At 42.8% G+C, this 20,447-nt stretch overlaps 1 protein-coding gene across 2 annotated transcripts in view; it reads left to right on the plus strand.

The window, feature by feature from the left end:
- Positions 1–20,447, plus strand: part of LOC139560226 (disco-interacting protein 2 homolog B-A-like) — an 87,645-nt gene that overhangs the window by 32,557 nt on the left and 34,641 nt on the right. For both annotated transcript variants that reach the window (XM_071376806.1, XM_071376813.1), the window contains exons 2-3: positions 13,315–13,386; positions 19,191–19,370. In XM_071376806.1, the coding sequence (XP_071232907.1) occupies positions 13,315–13,386; positions 19,191–19,370 (252 nt within the window). The remainder of the gene's footprint in view (positions 1–13,314; positions 13,387–19,190; positions 19,371–20,447) is intronic.

Below are 20,447 nucleotides of genomic sequence, written 5' to 3' on the forward strand. Positions count from 1 at the left end.
CATTAAAGAAAATGAACAAAAACAATCTCTCAAGCATAAGCCCACGTGCTAGCCTGCTAATCGGTCATCACTAGTTACCACACCCACAAAGTCATAAACCCCGCCCATTTCTACAATTTATTTTCTTAAAATTTTGTTTTAAACTTAATAACACTAACCTCAATCCTAACCTGAAGCACACAGCTAGCCTTATGCCTAACCCTAACCTTAAATAAAGACCAAAAAGCAAATTTTTGTTTTCATGAATTTTGACGATATAGCCCATTTTGACTTTGTGGCTGTGGTAACTAGTGGAAACCCAGCTAATCGCTACACTGAGTGTACAAAACATTAGGAACACCTGCTCTTTCCATTACATAGACTGACCAGTTGAATCCAGGTGAAAGCTACTGTATGATCCCTTATTGATGTCAGCTGTTAAATACACTTCAATTCGTGTAGATGAAGGGGAGGAGACAAGCTAAAGAAGGATTTTTAAGCTTTGACATGGATTGTGTATGTGTGCCATTCAGAGGGTGAATGGGCAAGACAAAGATTGAAGTGCCTTTTGAACGTATGGTAGTTGGTGCCAGGCGTACCAGTTTGAGTGTGTCAAGAACTGCAACGCTGCTGGGTTTTTCATACTCAACAGTTTCCTGTGTGTATCAAGAATAGTCCACCAGCCAAAGGACTTCCAACCTGCTTGACACAACTGTGGGAAGCATTTGAGTTACCATGGGCCAGCATCCCTGTGGAAGGCTTTACATACTTTGTAGAGCCCATGTTCCTATGAATTGAGGCTGTTCCTAGAGCAAAAGGGGGTGCAATTCAATATTAGGATGGTGTTCCTAATGTTTTGTGCACTCAGTGTATTTTTAAAGTTTAGTCAAATTGGATCAATTTGCTAGCTAACAAGGTAGAACAGTTTAATTGCTATGTACCCACCCTTCTGTCGATTTCCAACTGTTTGAACAACATGCTATCCTGTCAAAATCAAATCAAATTTTATTTGTTACATGCGCAGAATACAACAGGTGTAGTAGACCTTACAGTGAAATGCTTACTTACAAGCCCTTAAAACTTCTTATGGATCAGTGGGGCGTCCCACCTCGACAACTTCCGGTGAAATTGCAGAGCGCCAAATTCAAATTAAATTACTATAAATATTTAACTTTCATGAAATCACAAGTGCAATACATCAAAATAAAGCTTAATTTGTTGTTAATCCAGCCGCGGTGTCAGATTTCAAAAAGGCTTTACAGCGAAAGCAAAACATGCGATTATCTGAGGACAGCGCTCAACACACAAAACATTACAAACAGTAACCAGCCAAGTAGATTAGTCACGAAAGTCAGAAATAGCAATAAAATGAATCACTTACCTGTGATGATCTTCGTATGGTTGCACTCACAAGACTCCCAGTTACACAATAAATGTTCGTTTTGTTCGATAAACTCCCACTCTTTCTCCAAAAAGGGGCGTGTTTTGTTCAGTAATCCAATGGCTCAAATGCGGTCACAAGAGGCAGACGAAAATTCCAAATAGTATCCGTAAAGTTCGTAGAAACATGTCTAACGATGTTTATAATTAATCCTCAGGTTGTTTTTAGCCTAAATAATCGATAGAATTTAAACCGGACAATAGCGTCGTCAATATAAAAGAAAAACAAGAAATGCGCGTTCTCGAGATTGCGCACCAAACAGGTTGGGGATTTTCCACTGGCATCTCATTGAAACGGCTCATTCTCCCTCATTTTTCAGAATAAAGGCCTGAAACAATGTCTAAAGACTGGTCACAGCTAGTGGAAGCCATAGGGAACGGAATCTGGGTCCTATCCCTTTAAATGGTGGATAGGCTTTCAATGGAAAAACACCCATTTCAAAATAATAGCACTTCCTGGATGGATTTAAAAAAAAAAATATCTAAAAACAAATTCCTAAAATAACAGTAGCTAGGCAAAATACAGGGGGTACCGGTACAGAGTCAATGTGCGGGGCACCGGTTAGTCGAGGTAATTGAGGTAATATGTACATGTAGGTAGAGTTATTAAAGTGACTATGCATAGATAATAACAGAGAGTAGCAGTAGCGTAAAAGGGGTGGGGGGAGGCAATGCAAATAGTCTGGGTGGCCATTTGATTAGATGTTCAGGAGTCTTATGGCTTGGGGTTAGAAGCTGTTTAGAAGCCTCTTGGACATAGCTCTGGTACCGCTTGCCATGCGGTAGCAGAGAGAGCAGTCTATGACTTGGGTGGCTGGAGTCTTTTACAATGTTTAGGGCCTTCCTCTGACACTGCCTGGTATAGAGGTCCTGGATGGCAGGAAGCTTGGCCCCAGTGATGTACTCGGCCGTTCGCACTACCCTTTGTAGTGCCTTGCGGTCGGAGGCCGAGCAGTTGCCGTACCAGGCAGTGCACTTTGTTCAGATGTTGAAATCAAGTGGCCTACCTTATTTCTCAGAATGAGAATGAGTTGCCAATTCCTTATATAATTGTGTTTTATGCTTACTGCAAATTTATAAAACACAGACTACACAACAAGTATAACAGTCTTTGGCTAAAATGCTGCCAGTGGTATGTGGTACGCAATGTTGCGCCCAACAAACTGAGCATTAATTTTCCAGAAACAATGTTCATTGATACTCCTGTTTTAGTAGTGTCTACTCTGCACTCTATTTGACGAGTTGAGACATAAAAAGTGTATCGTTAGAAAGGTTAACTTCTCCTCTATTACAGTAAAATAATTTCTCAGTGTGTTTCGGTGTCCATATGACCCATTCTGTTACCAACGTTACTCGCTGGATATCAGTCTGAAAGATGGCGCTATACAAAAGACACAATAGTCTCTACAAGGTAGAATGTTGAATAAAATGTAGTTTAGACACAAGTTTAGATACACCTTAGCCAAATACATTTAAACTCAGTTTATTATGGTGAGTGAGAGACTGGGAATCCCAGTCCTCATCCTTTCTCTGTGTGTATGTGCTTGCGTGCCATGTGTCGTGTATATTATCAACAAGTGTTTAGATATGTCTGTGTCTCCTTGAGAAGAAACAGGGTGAATTATAATGTTAAAAGGAAGAGCGTACGAGAGAGGAGAGAGCTAGCTAATTGCTATGCAGACAGAGTGCCCATGGGGTAGAGAGCGGTCTCAATTTAATTCCAGTTTAAGACTAATTCAACAGTCATCCCGCTGGACAAGAACTGGTTGAATCAGCATTGTTTCCATGTCATTTCAATCAAAGAAATCAATATGATGATGTTGAATCAACATGGAAAATTGATTAGATTTGCAAAAAGTCATCAACGTAAGGGCATTTTGTCTTTTTTTTGTACAAATTTTAACCTAAATTCATGGTGATTTTTTAAATGTATTTTTTAAATTCACGTTCGTTGACAACTCAACCAAATGTAAATGAAAACTAGAAGTTAAACTGACGTCTGTGCCCAGTGGGATGTTGTTTAGACTAGAGGGAGACCAACATGGCTTTAGCTGCTAGGACGCACCAGGGAAACCATGAAACCATGTGTCTGGCTCTTCTTTAGGGAACTGGCTGTGTGATCAAGTAGAAACATGTCACCATGCATCACTGTCTGTCCCACAGCTCAGTGTCTGCTCTGGTCTGCACTGGGGGGACTGAGTAACTGACTCTGCTGCTAGATCAATGAGACTGAGAGTGTAGGCCTTTTTTTCATTTCGTATCAGGTGAATTGTGGCTTGCCTTGGAAATAGAAAGCGTAGGCTACCCATGTCATTTAGCCTATTACTGTGTGTGTGTTTGCAAACTTTGTTGCAATTTTGTAACATTTCAAAAACATTCTAAACTAAATCATGTTTATTTGGCATTTTAGGCCAGTACCAATATGAAATCAAATTAAATGGTATTTGTCACATGCTTCGTAAACAACAGCTGTAGACTAACATTGCATTTCTTACTTATGTGTTATTTTCAAACAATGCAGAATTAAAGATACATGTAGATACAGTACCAGTCAAAAGTTTGAACACACCTACTCATTCCAGGGTTTTTCTATATTTTTTTGTTTTTTCAACATTGTAGGATAATAGTGAAGACGTCAAAACTATGAAATAACACATATGGAATCACGTAGTAACCAAAAAAGTGTTCAACAAATCAAAATATATTTTATATTTGAGATTGTTCAAAGTAGCCACCCTTTGCCTTGAAGACAGCGTTGCACACTCTTGGCATTCTCTCAACCAGCTTCATGAAGTAGTCACCTGGATTGGATTTCAATTAACAGATGTGCTTTGTTAAGTTAATTTGTGGAATTTCTTTCCTCTTTAATGCGTTTGAGCCAATCAGTTGTGTTGTGACAAGGTAGGGGTGGTATACAGAAGATGGTAAAAGATTTGATAAAAGACCAAGTCCATATTATGGCAAGAACAGATCAAATAAGCAAAGAGAAATGACAGTCTATCATTACTTTAAGACATGAAGGTCAGTCATTCCGGAAAATTTAAAGAACTTTGAAAGTTTCTTCAAGTGCAGTCGCAAAAACCGTCAAGCGCTATGATGAAACTGGCTCTCGTGAGTAACCGCCACAGGAAAGGAAGACCCAGAGTTACATCTGCTGCAGAGGATTAGAGTTAACTTATTAGAGTTAACTGCACTGTATTTGCAGCCCAAATAAATGCTTCACAGAGTTCAAGTAACAGACACATCTCAACATCATCTGTTCAGGGGAGACTGCGTAAATCAGGCCTTCATCGTCGAATTGCTGCAAAGAAACCACTACTAAAGGACATCAATCAGAAGAAGAGACTTGCTTGGGCCAATAAACACGAGCAATGGACATTAGACTGGTGGAAAACTGTCCTTTGGTCTGTTGAGTCCAGATTTGAGATATTTGGTTCCAACCACCGTGTCCATTTGCGACCAAGCTTTAACTTCATGACTGATGTCTTGAGATGTTGCTTCAATATATCCACATCATTTTCCTTCCTCATGATCTATTTTGTGAAGTGCACCAGTCCCTCCGTCAGCAAAGCACCCCCACAACATGATGCTGCCACCCCCGTTCTTCACGGTTGGGATGGTGTTCTTCGGCTTGCAAGCCTCTCCCTTTTTCCTCCAAACATAACGATGGTCATTATGGCCAAACATTTCTATTTTTGTTTCATCAGACCAGACCAGAGGACATTTCTCCGAAAAGTACAATCTTTGTCCCGATGTGCAGTTGCAAACCGTAGTCTGGCTTTTTTATGCCGGTTTTGGAGCAGTGGCTTCTTCCTTGCTGAGCGGCCTTTCAGGTTATGTCAATATAGGACTTGTTTTACTGTGGATATAGATACTTTTGTACCTGTTTCCTCCAGCATCTTCACGAGTTCCTTTGCTCTTGTTCTGGGATTGATTTGCACTTTTCGCACCAAAGTACATTGATCTCTAGGAGACAGAACACGTCTCCTTCCTGAGCGGTATGAAGGCTGCATGGTCCCATGGTGTTTATACTTGCGTACTATTGTTTGTACAGATGAACGTGGTACCTTCAGGTGTTTGGAAATTGCTCTCAAGGATGAACCAGACTTGTGGAGGTCTACAATTTATTTTCTGAGGTCTTGGCTGGTTTCTTTTGATTTTCCCATGAAGTCAAACAAAGAGGTGCTGAGTTTAAAGGTAGACCTTGAAATACATCCACAGGCACACCTCCAATTGACTCAAATGATGTCAATCAGAAGCTTCTAAAGCCATGACATCATTTTCTGGAATTTTCCAAGCTGTTTAAAGGCACAGTCAACTTAGTGTATGTAAACTTATGACCCACTGGAATTGTGATACAGTGAATTATAAGTGAAATAATCTGTCTGTAAACAATTGTTGGAAAAATTACTTGTGTCATGCACAAAGTAGATGTCCTAACCAACTTGCCAAAACTATAGTTTGTTAACAAGAAATGTGTGGAGTTGTTGAAAAACGAGTTTTAATGACTCCAACCTAAGTGTATGTAAACTTCCGACTTCAACTGTAGGTGGGGAAGTCGGCACGGTCTTTTTGGATCTTTAAAAGGCCTTTGATACTGTGATTAATGAGGTGCTCCTATCCAAACTATCCTCCCTTAATGTGTCCACTGAAGTTATTAGTTGGATGTATTCCTATCAGACAAACAGAAGTCAAAGGGTTTGTTTGGGGGACACTCAGTTGGACTCTCTTTACTATAACATTGCTGACCCACAAGGGTCAATATTAGGCACCCTTCTGTTTGCCATCTATTTAAATGATCTCCCACTTGCTTGCCCACAAGTTAACATGCAGACGATGCAGTTCTGTATGTACACTCAAAAATAGACAACTAGTCTTTAACAAGTTAACTGAAGCTAATAGGTACATGTTTTGAAATGGATGACTAATTCTTGCCTGCGATTAAATATCGACAAGACTGTTTGCATGTACTTCTCTAAGAAATACATTGATTCTTCCCAACGAGCTGTTCTTGTTAATGGGGAGAATCTGAAAGTTATGTCTAACTCCAACTTGATGTTTAAGAAACATGTGAAGAAGGTTAACACGGTCAAGTTTGGATTATCCAACTTTAGGTTTATAAGACCTTTCCTTCCTCTGGAGGCCGCCAAACTATATAGGCATGCTATGATCTTCTCACTGCTGAGATATTGTCCGGTCACAAGGAGGAGCTACTATTCTGAAACCAATTGATTCACTCTACAAACAAACACTTTAGATTTTTGATAACAAACCAAACAGTTATCAACATTGTCATATAATTTGTTGAAAATGTAGAAAATAGTAAAAATAAAGAAAAACCCTTGAATGAAATGTCCTTGTTTTTGAAAGAAAAGCAAAACAAATTGTCCATTAAAATAACATCAAATTGATCAGAAATACAGTGTAGACATTGTTAATGTTGTAAATGACTATTGTAGCTGGAAACAGCAGATTTTTTATGGAATATCTACATAGGCATGCAGAGGCCCATTATCAGCAACCATCACTCCTGTGTTCCAATGGCACGTTGTGTTAGCTAATCCAAGTTTATCATTTTAAAAGGCTAAATGATCATTAGAAAACCCTATGCTGTGTACTACTCCCTTCACAGAACAGCGCAAACTGGCTCTAACCAGAATATAAAGAGGGGTGGGAGGCCCCGGTGCACAACTGAGCAAGAGGACAAGTACATTAGTGTCTAGTTTGAGAAACAGACGCCTCACAAGTCCTCAACTGGCAGCTTCATTAAATAGTACCCGCAAAACACCAGTCTCAACGTCAACAGTGAAGAGGCGTTGTACGAGATCTTCAGTTTCTTGGCAATTTGTCACATGGAATAGCCTTCATTTCTCAGAACAAGAATAGACTGATGAGTTTCAGAAGAAAGGTCTTTGTTTCTAGCCATTTTGAGCCCGTGATCGAACCCACAAATGCTGATGCTCTACATACTCTACTAGTATAAAGAAGGCCAGTTTTATTGCTTCTTTAATCAGGACAACAGTTTTTAGCTCTGCTAACATAATTGCCAAAGGATTTTCTAATGATCAATTAGCCTTTTAAAATGATAAACTTGGATTAGCTAACACAATGTACCATTGGAATGCAGTAGTGATGGTTGCTGATAATGGGCCTTTGTACGCCTATGTAGATATTCCATAAAAAAATCTGCCGTTTCCAGCTACAATAATCATTTACAACATTAACAATGTCTACATTTTATTTCTAATCAATTTTCTGTTATGTTAATGGACAAAAAATGTGCTTTTCTTTCAAAAACAAGGACATTTCTAAGTGACCCAAAACTTTTGTAAATAGTGACACAAGGAATACATACACAGTGAACAACGAATAACAATAACGAGTAAAAGTAACATGGCTATATACAGGGAGTACCAGTACCGGGTCGATGTGCAGGGGTACGAGGTAACTGAGGTGGCTATCTACATACAGTGGGGAGAACAAGTATTTGATACACTGCCGATTTTGCAGGTTTTCCTACTTACAAAGCATGTAGAGGTCTGTAATTTTTTATCATAGGTACACTTCAACTGTGAGAGACGGAATCTAAAACAAAAATCCAGAAAATCACATTGTATGATTTTTAAGTTATTAATTTGCATTTTATTGCATGACATAAGTATTTGATACATCAGAAAAGCAGAACTTAATATTTGGTACAGAAACCTTTGTTTGCAATTACAGAGATCATACGTTTCCTGTAGTTCTTGACCAGGTTTGGCTTAGGTGGCTGGAGTCTTGGACAATTTTTGGGGCCTTCTTCTGACACCGCCTGGTATAGAGGTCCTGGATGGCAGGGAGCTCAGCTCCAGTGATGTACTTACCACCCTCTGTAGCGCCTCCTGTCTTGCCCTCTGGGTGTGTGTGGACCATGTTAATTCCTTAGTGATGTGGACACCAAGGAACTTGAAGCTCTCGACACGCTCCACTACAGCCCCATCATCAGGAAATCCAGGATCCAGTTGCAGAGGGATGTGTTCAGTCCCAGGGTCCTGAGCTTGGTGATTAGCTTAGAGGGGACTATGGTGTTGAATGCTGAGCTGTAGTCAATGAACAGCATTATTACATAGGTATTCCTTTTGCCCAGCTGGGAGAGGGCAGTGTGGAATAGAGATTGTGTCATCTTTGGATCTGTTGGGGCTCTATGCGAATTGGAGTGGCTCCAGGGTGTCTGGGATGATGGTGTTGATGTGAGCCATGACCAGCCTTTCAAAACATTTCATGGCTATAGATGTGAGTGCTATGGGGTGATAGTCATTTAGGCCGGTTACCTTGGCATTCTTGGGCACGGGGACTATGGTGGTCTACTTGAAACAAGTTGGTATGACAGACCTGGTCAGGGATAGGTTGAACATGTGAGTGAAGACACCTGCCAGCTGGTCAGCGCATGCTCTGAGTACGTGTCCTCATAATCCATCTGGCCCTGCGGCCTTGTGAATGTTAACCTGTTTATAGGTCTGACTGAGATCAGCTACAGAGAGCGAGATCACACATTCATCCGGAACAGGCTGATATAAGGCTATTGTACATCCCTTTTAATATTACTCTGCATCTATGACCATATCCAACCCCATCCACCTGCGCTTCCCCCATGGGCTGCACCACCTCCACCCAGAGAGGGGGGTTTGGCTCTTAGTGGTACACTCCAGTGAATGGAAAAGCTCAACTAGAGCTGGTGTTGCAGGCATGTAGCTTTTTTTGGCGCCATCAAGAAAATAAAGAGATCAATCTGAAATCTCCCAGATGGAATAGTGTTTACTTTGAGAACTGTTTTCCCCAGTCGCCCCTCCCGCATCCACACCCCTCTTCCCTTTTCAGTGGAACAGTCTGCTCACATGAGCTAAAAATAAGTTGTGTGAGTAAGCCAGGCCAACTGTACTGTTCATGCATTACTTATGGTAGTGTTAGCTTGTTCCCATCCTTGTCTTCATAAAAAAAGACTAACTCTGTTTCTGAGTCTATGAGTGTATTCAGTAAGGAGTAAATACTGAATAGTCCTGTAGCTCAGTGTGGTCCTCTGTAGATCAGTGTGGTCCTCTGTAGCTCAGTGTGGTCCTCTGTAGCTCAGTGTGGTCCTCTGTAGCTCACTGTGGTCCTCTGTAGCTCAGTGTGGTCGTCTGTAGATCAGTGTGGTCCTCTGTAGCTCAGTGTGGTCCTCTGTAGCTCAGTGTGGTCCTCTGTAGCTCAGTGTGGTCCTCTGTAGCTCAGTGTGGTCCTCTGTAGCTCAGTTTGGTCCTCTGTAGCTCAGTGCGGTCCTCTGTAGATCAGTGTGGTCCTCTGTAGATCAGTGTGGTCCTCTGTAGCTCAGTGTGGTCCTCTGTAGATCAGGTAGTACATCGTTGAGATGTGTTCGAATCCCGGGACCACCCGTACATACGTAAAATGTATGCACGCATGACTGTAAGTCACTTTGGATAAAAGCATCTAAGTGGCTTACAAAAGTTTGGACACACCTACTCATTCAAGGGTTTTTCTTAATGTTTTACTATTTTCTACATTGTAGAATAATAGTGAAGACATCAAAACTATGAAATAACACATATGGAATCATGTAGTAACCAAAAAAGTGTTAAACAAATATATTTAATATTATAGATTCTTCAAAGTAGCCATCCTTTGCCTTGATGACAGCTTTGCACACGCTTGGCATTCTCTCAACCAGCTTCATGATGTTGTCACGCCATCCCATCTGGTTGCAGAAAATAGTCAAAATAAAGAAAAACCCTGGAATGAGTAGGTGTGTCCAAACTTTTGACTGATACTGTATATTATTTATATTATTATTATATTAACTAACCTGCTAACATGAACAGACAGTGTGTTTTGTATGATGCTGCTGTATCTCGTGTATGCTGTGACCCACAGCACTGGGGAGTTGCGTTAACAACAAACTGTCCTTGACTCCATGCCCAATGGGAATAGTAATTATTTATTTAACTGTGGGCGATGTGACAATCTGAGTGGGTGTGAGCGTGAATCGGTATCTGCGTCCAAAATGATCTTGTGGATGAGTCCAAACATATGTGTACATCGTGTGTGTACATTATGTAGAGTGTTTGCATACTGTCTTTTCAGGGGGAAACCCTCCTCTAATCGCTTTAGTCCTATAGAATCCCTATAGAAGGTGACTAGCACAACTGGAACATCTAAACCTCACCTTGGCTTTTCCTGCCTGTGTGTGTCTCCAGCCAGGCCTCTAATTTGTAATCTGGGTTTTGGTTCGCTGCCCACTGAGAGCTTTCCCAGATGATACGACCCAGGAGGAATCTCATCTCTGGCCTCAGATAAACAGATCACCCGTTCTGATTGGGTGAAGCATCAGACACAGGAAACCATTGTTCATTATCTATCCGTTTTTGGAACGTTATCTCAGACTCAGCAGCACCTGTGATATAATGTTTCAATAACGGACCAAGTTGGACTGAGTTGAATTGGAGGCAGGGCAGTCAGGGGTTCGTTCAACAGCTGTTAATTCCTTAAGCGTTCCTTTGTGTTTGCCAGAAAGGCCCTTGGACTGTTGCTGCTTTGGTTTACTTGTTAGAATAAATGTGTAGTTCCATTCACCCTGACAGCTGTCTTAGTCCCAGCTAGAGTAGTGGCTTTCTGTTTGACTGGACTTTGGCCCCCTATGCTGCAACTTGAGTAGGCAGACCTTATGTGAAGTGGTGAGATTGGGGTGTACGGTGCAGATTTGCAATGAGGCATCTAATACTCCTCTCCTCCAGATCTATCAGGCCTCATTCAAACTGAGCTCAGATGATGATGATGATGGTGGTGATAATGATGATGATAACAGCAGTTTTAATGTTGACCATGTTTTGCTCACAGTGGTGGGCCCAGTAGGGGTCAGACAGTGCCTGGCTGGCTCCCATGGTTCAGGGAGAGGGGGTAGGTAGGACAGGGGGCTTGAGGGAGGACATATTTATCATCTGTGTTCACTAGGGGTGATAGCGAGGTGAATGCATTCCAGATGGATTGTGTGTGTGTGTGTGTGTGTGTGTGTGTGTGTGTGTGTGTGTGTGTGTGTGTGTGTGTGTGTGTGTGTGTGTGTGTGTGTGTGTGTGTGTGTGTGTGTGTGTGTGTGTGTGTGTGTGTGTGTGTGTGTGTGTGTGTGTGTGTGTGTGTGTGTGTAGTAGTAGTTGAATATTGAAGGTATGTTCTCATAGGCCTGAGTGGCATTATGGGGAGATGTTGTATCCAGCAGTGCTTACGGAGGCAGTTGGCAGAGAGACTGCTCTGCTTCAAGGCCAGATTCTCAGGCAGATAGCTAGGTCGGGTGAAAGAGAAGAGGGAGAGAGAGTGAAAAAAAGAGAGAAAGTAGAGAGCTGACTGAGACACAATAGACAAGCTCACTATGACCTGCCATCACACCAACTCAGCACTCATCCACCTTTGTGTACCCCTCCTTTCCTCCCCTAAAGTCTTCTCTTCTCCCCCCTGTCTCTTTCTCCTCCTCCATATTATTCCTCTATCTTATTTCTCCTCTCTTCTCCTCCTCTCTCCTCCCCCTCATTCTCTGTGTATATCTCTGATTCATCCCATCCTGCTCTGGCATCCATGTGTCTCCATACTTAGTTCACTCTCTTCCTCCACTTCCTCCTTTCATCCTGTCACTGGAGTCACACCAACACTTTCATCATCCAGCTCACATGTCTTTCCATCCGTCCTTCTCTCCGCCAGAGCACTTCCGCTAAGCACTTGACACTAGTAGCTAGCTACTTTAATCTATCACTGTTTTCTGGTCATCTCTGTTGTCTTTCCTTCTCCCTCTTTTCATTCCTTCTTTAATTTGCTTAATCCCTCTCCCTCCTTCTCGTCCCTCTCTCTCTCTTTCTCTCCCTCTCGTCCCTCTCTCTCGTCTCTCTCGTCTCGTCTCTCTCTCTCTCTCTCTCTCTCTCTCTCTCTCTCTCTCTCTCTCTCTCTCTCTCTCTCTCTCTCTCTCTCTCTCTCTCTCTATCTCTCTATCTCTCTCTCTCTCTCTCTCTCTGTCCCTCTCTCTCTCCCTCTCTGTCCCTCTCTCTCTCTCTCCCTCCCTCTCGTCCCTCTCTCTCTCTCTCCCTCCCTCTCATCCCTCTCTCTCTCCCTCCCTCTCTCTCTCTCTCTCTCTCTCTCTCTCTCACACTCTCGCTCTCTCACACTCTCGCTCTCTGTCTCAAATGGGAGTGACTTATAAAAGGCCTGTGTTTGAACAGGTAATACACCACACCTTGTTTAGGATAGAGGGTTATTACCAGGGTTGCTAAGGTCTGATGTGGGAGTTGGGAATCCAACTACAGTCAGTTCAATTATTTTTCTAGAACCGTTTGCCTTTTTGCATTACTTTCAGGGTGTATGGGTTGTATGGGTGGTCCGGTGCCATTCGAAAATACTGATAACAAATTTCTTACATAATAACATTTGCATTGGAATTATTCCTATGTAATCCACAGAGAGGAGGCCTAAAAAAGAGTGTAAAAAAAATTGCCATCAAAGTATCATTGTAGATATTTCCCCCAAACAGATTCTGAGATATGAAGATTTCAGACATGAAAAGAAAACCACTTACTCTGTAATCCTTAAACTGTTTGGTCAGAATATCTAGTATTTCTTCATCAAAGTTGGACATTGTGTTTGTTTCTGCCTCTGTGTGTGTACTACAGTAACTTTTCTGAGGAATAAGTTAACAAAATGAATAAATAGCACTTGCTCTTTACACAAAGAACACACTGCTCATTTTTGTTCAACTGAGTCTATTTGACCACTGTAGGTTTGATGCAGACAGTAGCCTATGTATATGTACTGCCTGCTGAATTAGTATTTGTGTATGTTGTATGTCTGTTTGATCACATCAGTGACCAATGTTCTCTTCTTTCTCAGGTGACATCACACAGAAGGGATATGAGAAGAAAAGGACTAAACTTCTGCTTCCCTTCTTTATTCATACACCAGGTAAGAAACAAACAAGCATTTCGCTGCACCCGCTATAACATCTGCTAAACTGTGTACACGATCAATAAAATGTGATTTGATTGACCTTATCCTGGATACAACATCTCCCCATAATGCCACTCAGGCCTATGAGAACATACCTTCAATATTCAACTACTGTTTTTGTTTGATTTGAGGTTATTTACATAATTCGTAATGAGGATTTTTTTCTCTCCTCCATTATGAAGATGAAGAAACATGGTCAAATCTGCTTGGTGCTCACTGCTGCCTCACAGTGGTAGTACCGGTCACTAAAGTGTCTCCAGACTCCTCCAGTCCACGGATGCAGAGACACGATATTCCAGTGGCCCATTGTGACATAGCTACGCGGCTCTGAGACCACCGACGCACAGCCCAACACCGCGCACCTCTCAAGAATTCCCAACCAGCACGGCTCTGCGTACTTCTATTCATTTGAATGGGGGTGACAGTTGGATAAATTGCTTGAGCCGCGCTGAGAATTTGAAATGCATAAAAGCCAACGGTCCAATATTCCAGAACACTGCTGTGCGTACCAATACACATTTTTGGACTCTGATAGGCGCATTATCCTCTCCACTTCCCTCTTTATTCGCTCACTTCCTTTATGGGTTGATTGTCTGTAAATATTAACAATTTCAGACAGCATTTTTCGGCGATGAGCAAAGCTGCTCCCTTGTTTACAATGTTCTGTACCTTTACAAAATAACCCTAGTCATGATGTTCTATTATGGTTAGACGGAACCCTTTTAGAAACATCTTTAACATTTTGATGAAAATGCAGTATGTTGTAAAAGCACATGCAGATCCTAATGACATTTTGTAAGATTGTGAGTTGAAGATTGTGATTATGAATCTCTATTTGAGAGGCAGCAATATTCTCTTCATCGTGTGAGGATTAAGTCACTTAGAGGTCAGGTCAAGGGTCATATCCCAAGGGCCTTAGTAGGAGAGGGAAGAAGTGGAAGCCTAGAGAGTTCTGAACCCTTTTTTATGTTTGTATCCATGAAAATGACAGAGGGACAGCGCTTTACTCTTTAGTTGTTTTTTCCCTCATATATCTACACACAATACCCCATAATGACAAAGGAAAAACAGGTTTTTAACATGGCACACCTCTATTTGGGGAGTTTCTCTTATTCTTCTCTGCAGATCCTCTCAAGCTCTTAGGTTGGATGGGGTGCGTCGCTGTACAGCTATTTTCATGTTTCTCCAGAGATGTTCGATCGGGTTCAAGTCCGGGCTCTTGCTGGGCCACTCAAGGACATTCAGAGACTTGTCCCGAAGCCACTCCTGCGCTGTCTTGGCTGTGTGCTTAGTGTCGCTGTCCTGTTGGAAGGTGAACCTTTGTCCCCAGCCTGAGGTCCTGAGCGCTCTGGAGCATGTTTTTGTCAATGATCTCTCTGTACTTTGCTCCGTTCATCTTTCACTTGATCCTGACTAGTCTCCCAGTCCCTGCCGCTGAAAAACATCCCCACAACATGATGCTGCCATGCTTCACTGTAAGGATCGATCAATCAATCAAATCAATCAAATGTATTTATATAGCACTTCTTACATCAGCTGATGTCACAAAGTGTTGTACAGAAACCCAGCCTGAAACCCCAAACAGCAAGCAATGCAGGTGTAGAAGCACGGTGCCTAGGAAAAACTGCCTAGAAAGGCCAGAACCTAGGAAGAAACCTAGAGAGGAACCAGGCTAGGAGGGGTGGCCAGTCGTCTTCTGGCTGTGCCGGGTGGAGATTATAACAGAACATGGCCAAGATGTTCAAATGTTCATAGATGACCAGCAGGGTCAAATAATAATAATCACAGTGGTTGTCGAGGGTGCAACAGGTCTGCACCTCAGGAGTAAATGTCAGTTGGCTTTTCATAGCCGATCATTCAGAGTATCTCTACCGCTCCTGCTGTCTCTAGAGAGTTGAAAACAGCAGGTCTGGGACAGGTAGCACGTCCGGTGAACAGGTCAGGGTTCCATAGCCGCTGGCAGAACAGTTGAAACTGGAGCAGCAGCACTGCCAGGTGGACTGGGGACAGCAAAGAGTCAACAGGCCAGGTAGTCCTGAGGCATGGTCCTAGGGCTCAGGTCCTCTGAGAGAGAAAGAGAGAGAGAATTAGAGAGAGCATACTTAAATTTACACAGGACACCGGATAAGACAGGATAAATACTCCAGATATAACAGACTGACCCTAGCCCCCCGACACATAAACTACTGCAGCATAAATACTGGAGGCTGAGACAGGAGGGATCGGGAGACACTGTGGCCCCAAACAGACAGGATATAACCCCACCCACTTTGCCAAAGCACAGCCCCCACACCACTAGAGGGATATCTTCTAGAGGGATGCCACTAGAGGGATACCACCAACTTACCATCCTGAGACAAGACCGAGTATAGCCCACAAAGATCTCCGCCACGGCACAACCCAAGGGGGAATGGTATTGGTATTAGATGGTATTGGCCAGGTGATGAGCGGTGCCTGGTTTCCTCTAGACGTGACGCTTGGCATTCAGGCCAAAGAGTAACATTTTGGCTTCATCAGACCAGAGAATCTTGTTTCTCATGGTCTGAGAGTCCTTAAGGTGCCTTTTGGCAAACTCCAAGTGGGCTGTGCCTTTTACTGAGGAGTGGCTTTCGTCTGGCCACTCTACCATAAAGGCCTGATTGGTGGAGGGCTACAGAGATGGTTGTCCTTCTGGAAGGTTCTTCCATCTCCACAGAGGAACTCTGGAGCTCTGTCAGAGTGACCATCACATTCTTGGTCACCTCCCTGACCAAACACCTTATTTACATAAGTATTCAGACCCTTTGCTATTAGACTCGAAATTGAGCACATGTGCATCCTGTTTCCATTGATCATCCTTGAGATGTTTCTACGACTTGATTGGAGTCCACCTGTGTTAAATTGAATTGATTGGACATGATTTGGAAAGGCACACACCTGTCTATATAAGGTCCCACAGTTGACAGTGCATGTCAGAGCAAAAACCAAGCCATGGGCCTCCCGATTGCTCAGTTTGGCCGGGCGGCCAGCTATAGGAAGAGTCTTGATGGTTCCAAACTTTTTCCATTTAAGAATGATGGAGGTCACTGTGTTTTTGGGGACCTTCAATGCTGCAGACATGTTTTGGTACCCTTCCCCAGATCTGTGCCTTTACACAATCCTGTCTTGGAGCTCTACGGACAATTCGACCTCATGGCTTGTTTTATTTATTTATTTGTTGTACTTTTACCCCTTTGTCTCCCCCATTTCATGATATCCAATTGGTAGTTACAGTCTTGTCCCATCGCTGCAACTCACCTAGGGACTCGGGTGAGGCGAAGGTCGAGAGCCATGCATCCTCCGAAACACGACCCTACCAAGCCGCACTGCTTCTTGACACACTGTTCGCCTAACCCGGAAGCCAGCCACACCAATATGTCATAGGAAAACCCGTCCAGCTGGTGACCGAAGTCAGCTTGCAGGCGCCCTGCACAAGGAGTTGCTAGAGCGCGATGGGGCAAGGAAATCCTGGCCAGCTAAACCCTCCCATAATCCAGCCGACGCTTGGCCAATTGTGCGCTGCCTCATGGGTCTCCCGGTCACGGCTGGCTATGACACAGCCTGGGATCGAATCCGGGTCTGTAGTGATGCCTCAAGCACTACGATGCAGTAGCTTAGACCGCTGCACCATTCTATAGGTTCATGGCTTGGTTTTTGCTCTGACATGCGCTGTCAGCTGTTGAACCTTATATAGAAAAGTGTGTGCCTTTCCAAATCATTTGGGGGGCTCCCGAGTGGCGCAGCAGCCTAAGGCACTGCATCTCAGTGCTAGAGGCTTCACTACAGTCCCTGGTTCGATTCCAGACTGTATCACAACCGGCCGTGATTGGGAGTCCCATAGGTCGGCGCACAAATGGCCCATCGTCGTCCGGGTTTGGCCGGTGTAGCCGTAATTGTAAATAAGAATTTGTTCTTAACCTCTAGGGTACTTGAGATGTTAGCGTCCCACCTCTTCAACAGCCAGTGAAAGTGCATGGCGCCATATTCAAAACAACAGAAATCCCATAATTAAAATTCCTCAAACATACATGTATTTTACACCATTATAAAGTTGTAAACTTGTTGTAAATCCAGCCACATTGTCCGATTTCAAAAAAGCTTTACGACGAAAGCAAACCAAACGATTATGTTAGGTGAGTGCCAATTCACAGAATAACACAGCCATTTTTCCAGCCAAAGATAGGATTCACAAAAAGCAGAAATATAGATAAAATTAATCACTAACCTTTGATGATCTTCATCAGATGACACTCATAGGACTTCATGTTAAACAATACATGTATGTTTTGTTCGGTAAAGTTCATATTTATGTCCAAAAATCTGAGTTTACATTGGCACCTTATGTTCAGAAGTCACAAAACATCCTTTGATTTTGCAGAGAGCCACATCAATTTACAGGAATACTCATAATAAACATTGCTAAAAGATACAAATGTTATGCATGGAATTTTAGATGCACTTCTCCTTAATGCAACCGCTGTGTCAGATTTCAAAAAAGCTTTACGAAAAAAGCAAACCATGCAATAATCTGAGTTGGCGCTAAGAGCCCAATCAAGACACAAATATAGCCGCCATATTATGCAGTCAACAGAAGTCAGAAGTAACAATATAAACATTCACTTACCTTTGATGATCTTCATCAGAATGCACTCCCAGGAATCCCAGTTCCACAATAAATGTTTGTTTTGTTCGATAATGTCCATAATTTATGTCCAAATTCCTCCTTGTTGTTTTAGCGTTCAGTACACTTTCCAAACTCACGACGCGCGGGCAGGTCCAGCAGAAAGTACGGACGAAAAGTAAAAAAAGTTATATTTACAGTCCGTAAAAACATGACAAACGAAGTATTGAATCAATCTTTAGGATGTTTTTAACATATTTCTTCAATAATGTTCCAACCGGAGTATTCCTGTGTCTTCAGAATTGCGATGGAACAGAGCTCGCTCTCACGTGAACGCGCATGGTCAGAGCATGTTCAGGTCATGGCAGACCTGACTCATTCCTCTCTCCTTTGGCCCCACTAAACAGTACAGGCATCAGACAAGGTTCTAATGACTGTTGACATCTAGTGGAAGCCTTAGGAAGTGCAACACTACCAATATCCCACTGTATCTTCAATAGGAGCTGAGTTGAAAATCGACCAACCTCAGATTCCCCACTTCCTGGTTGGATTTTTTCTCAGGTTTTTGCCTGCCTGATGAGTTCTGTTATACTCATAGACATCATTCAAACAGTTTTAGAAATTTCAGCGTGTTTTCTATCCAAATCTACTAATAATATGCATATTCTAGCTTTTATGGCTTTGTAGCAGGCCGTTTACTCTGGGCATGCTTTTCATCCGGACGTGAAAATAGTGCCCCCTACCCCAAAGAAGTTAACTGGCTTGCCAGGTTAAATAGAAAAATACAAATAAATGTCCAATCAATTGAATTTACCACAGGTGGACTCCAATCAAGTCGTAGAAACATCTCATGAATGATCAATGGAAACGTGATGCACCTGAGCTCAATTTCGAGTCTAATAGCAAAGTGTCTGAATACTTATGTAAATAAGGTATTTTTAAATTTTCTGGGCAAAAAAAGGAAGAGGAAAAAATATGATTAAATCCATTTTAGAAAAAGGCTGTAACGTAACAAAATGTGGAAATAGTGAATTGGTCTGAATGCACTGTATATACTATATACTTTGTGTACTGTCTTTTTGTCTCCTTGTCATCTACTTTATTACTTTGTACTCCCCAGTGGAAGCCCCCCCCCCTGCCTATGATGCCCAGGCTCCTGGTCCTAGCAACGCCTCTGGCTCCACCCATGCCAATGCTCACACCCAGGCTCCTCCACCCAGCTCCTCTTCACGCTACCGTGATCGTCGCTCTCGGCGACCGCACCGCAGTGGAGGGACCAGGGATGACCGCTACCGATCAGGTGGGCAACAACTTGTCTCAGTTTCCGTTTTTTAAATCAACACTTTAGGTCGCCTTAGGAAATCCAGTCATAGTCAATACTGTTACATTTTTGGTTCATGTTAAGTTTGATCTATTCTCATTATTCTTTTTCATTTCAGTCAATATAAGCATTAATATAGTCAGTTTATGGTCCAATCTGGTTTGAAGCAGAATCTTGTAATCCTGTAATGGTCGCAAATAGACCAATGAAAGGGCAATGGTGCTTTGTGTGTGCGCGTGTTGGATTGTGAGTGCTGGCTGAGGTCATGTGTGTGTGTGTCCTGTTGGGTTGTTTAGAAAGAGAAGTCCCTACAGTGTGCAACAGCATCCCCTCTAAAGGGGAGCCCAAGAGGCCAGATCCCTCACATTGTGATTGGGGAGTGATGTCATGGCTTGGCAATGTGCTGGGCTGTGGAGAGAGCAGGGGGAATACTAAACAGGAAGGAGGAACTCAGCACCATATAATTATTTTGTAGATTCTATAGAGTACAGGGAAGGAGTGTTAGAATTAGTCGTTAGATGGTTGAGAAGACATGAAAGAACAATGGATTGCAGAGAAGTGTATAAGAGTCTTTCTGTCCTCTCTCTTTCTCTCTCTCCTTCTGTTACTAGAGGTGCATGCAGTGTACATGTGTCCTCCCTCTAGGCAGCTTCATACTCTATCATTTCTCTCTCCTTCCATTTCTCTCTCCTCCCATCCCTGTTTGGACAGCCTCTGCATCAGACTGGTCTCGCCTCTCACGTGAGACACACATGCACATACACACACGCACACTAGGTCCCATACCTCATTGTGGAGTGGAGTTTTGGGGGATGAAGGACGGAAGGACCAGCACTATGTGGAATCTGTTTGAGCTAATAGGACGGCTGACCAGAGAGAACAGCAAAAATTATTCAAGTTCCATTTGATGTGTGGAGGAATCTCAGGGGATCTTGCTGGAAGTCCGACTGGATTCAGGGCAAGGATTGGGAAAGAGGGAAAGGAAATGAGAGCTGGTAGCCAGGTGGAAATAAATAGGATGCAGGGATAATGGAGAAGGACTTTGAAGAGGATTGA

Source organism: Salvelinus alpinus, chromosome 2 (assembly GCF_045679555.1).
Source record: "Salvelinus alpinus chromosome 2, SLU_Salpinus.1, whole genome shotgun sequence".
NCBI classification, from domain to species: domain Eukaryota; kingdom Metazoa; phylum Chordata; class Actinopteri; order Salmoniformes; family Salmonidae; genus Salvelinus; species Salvelinus alpinus.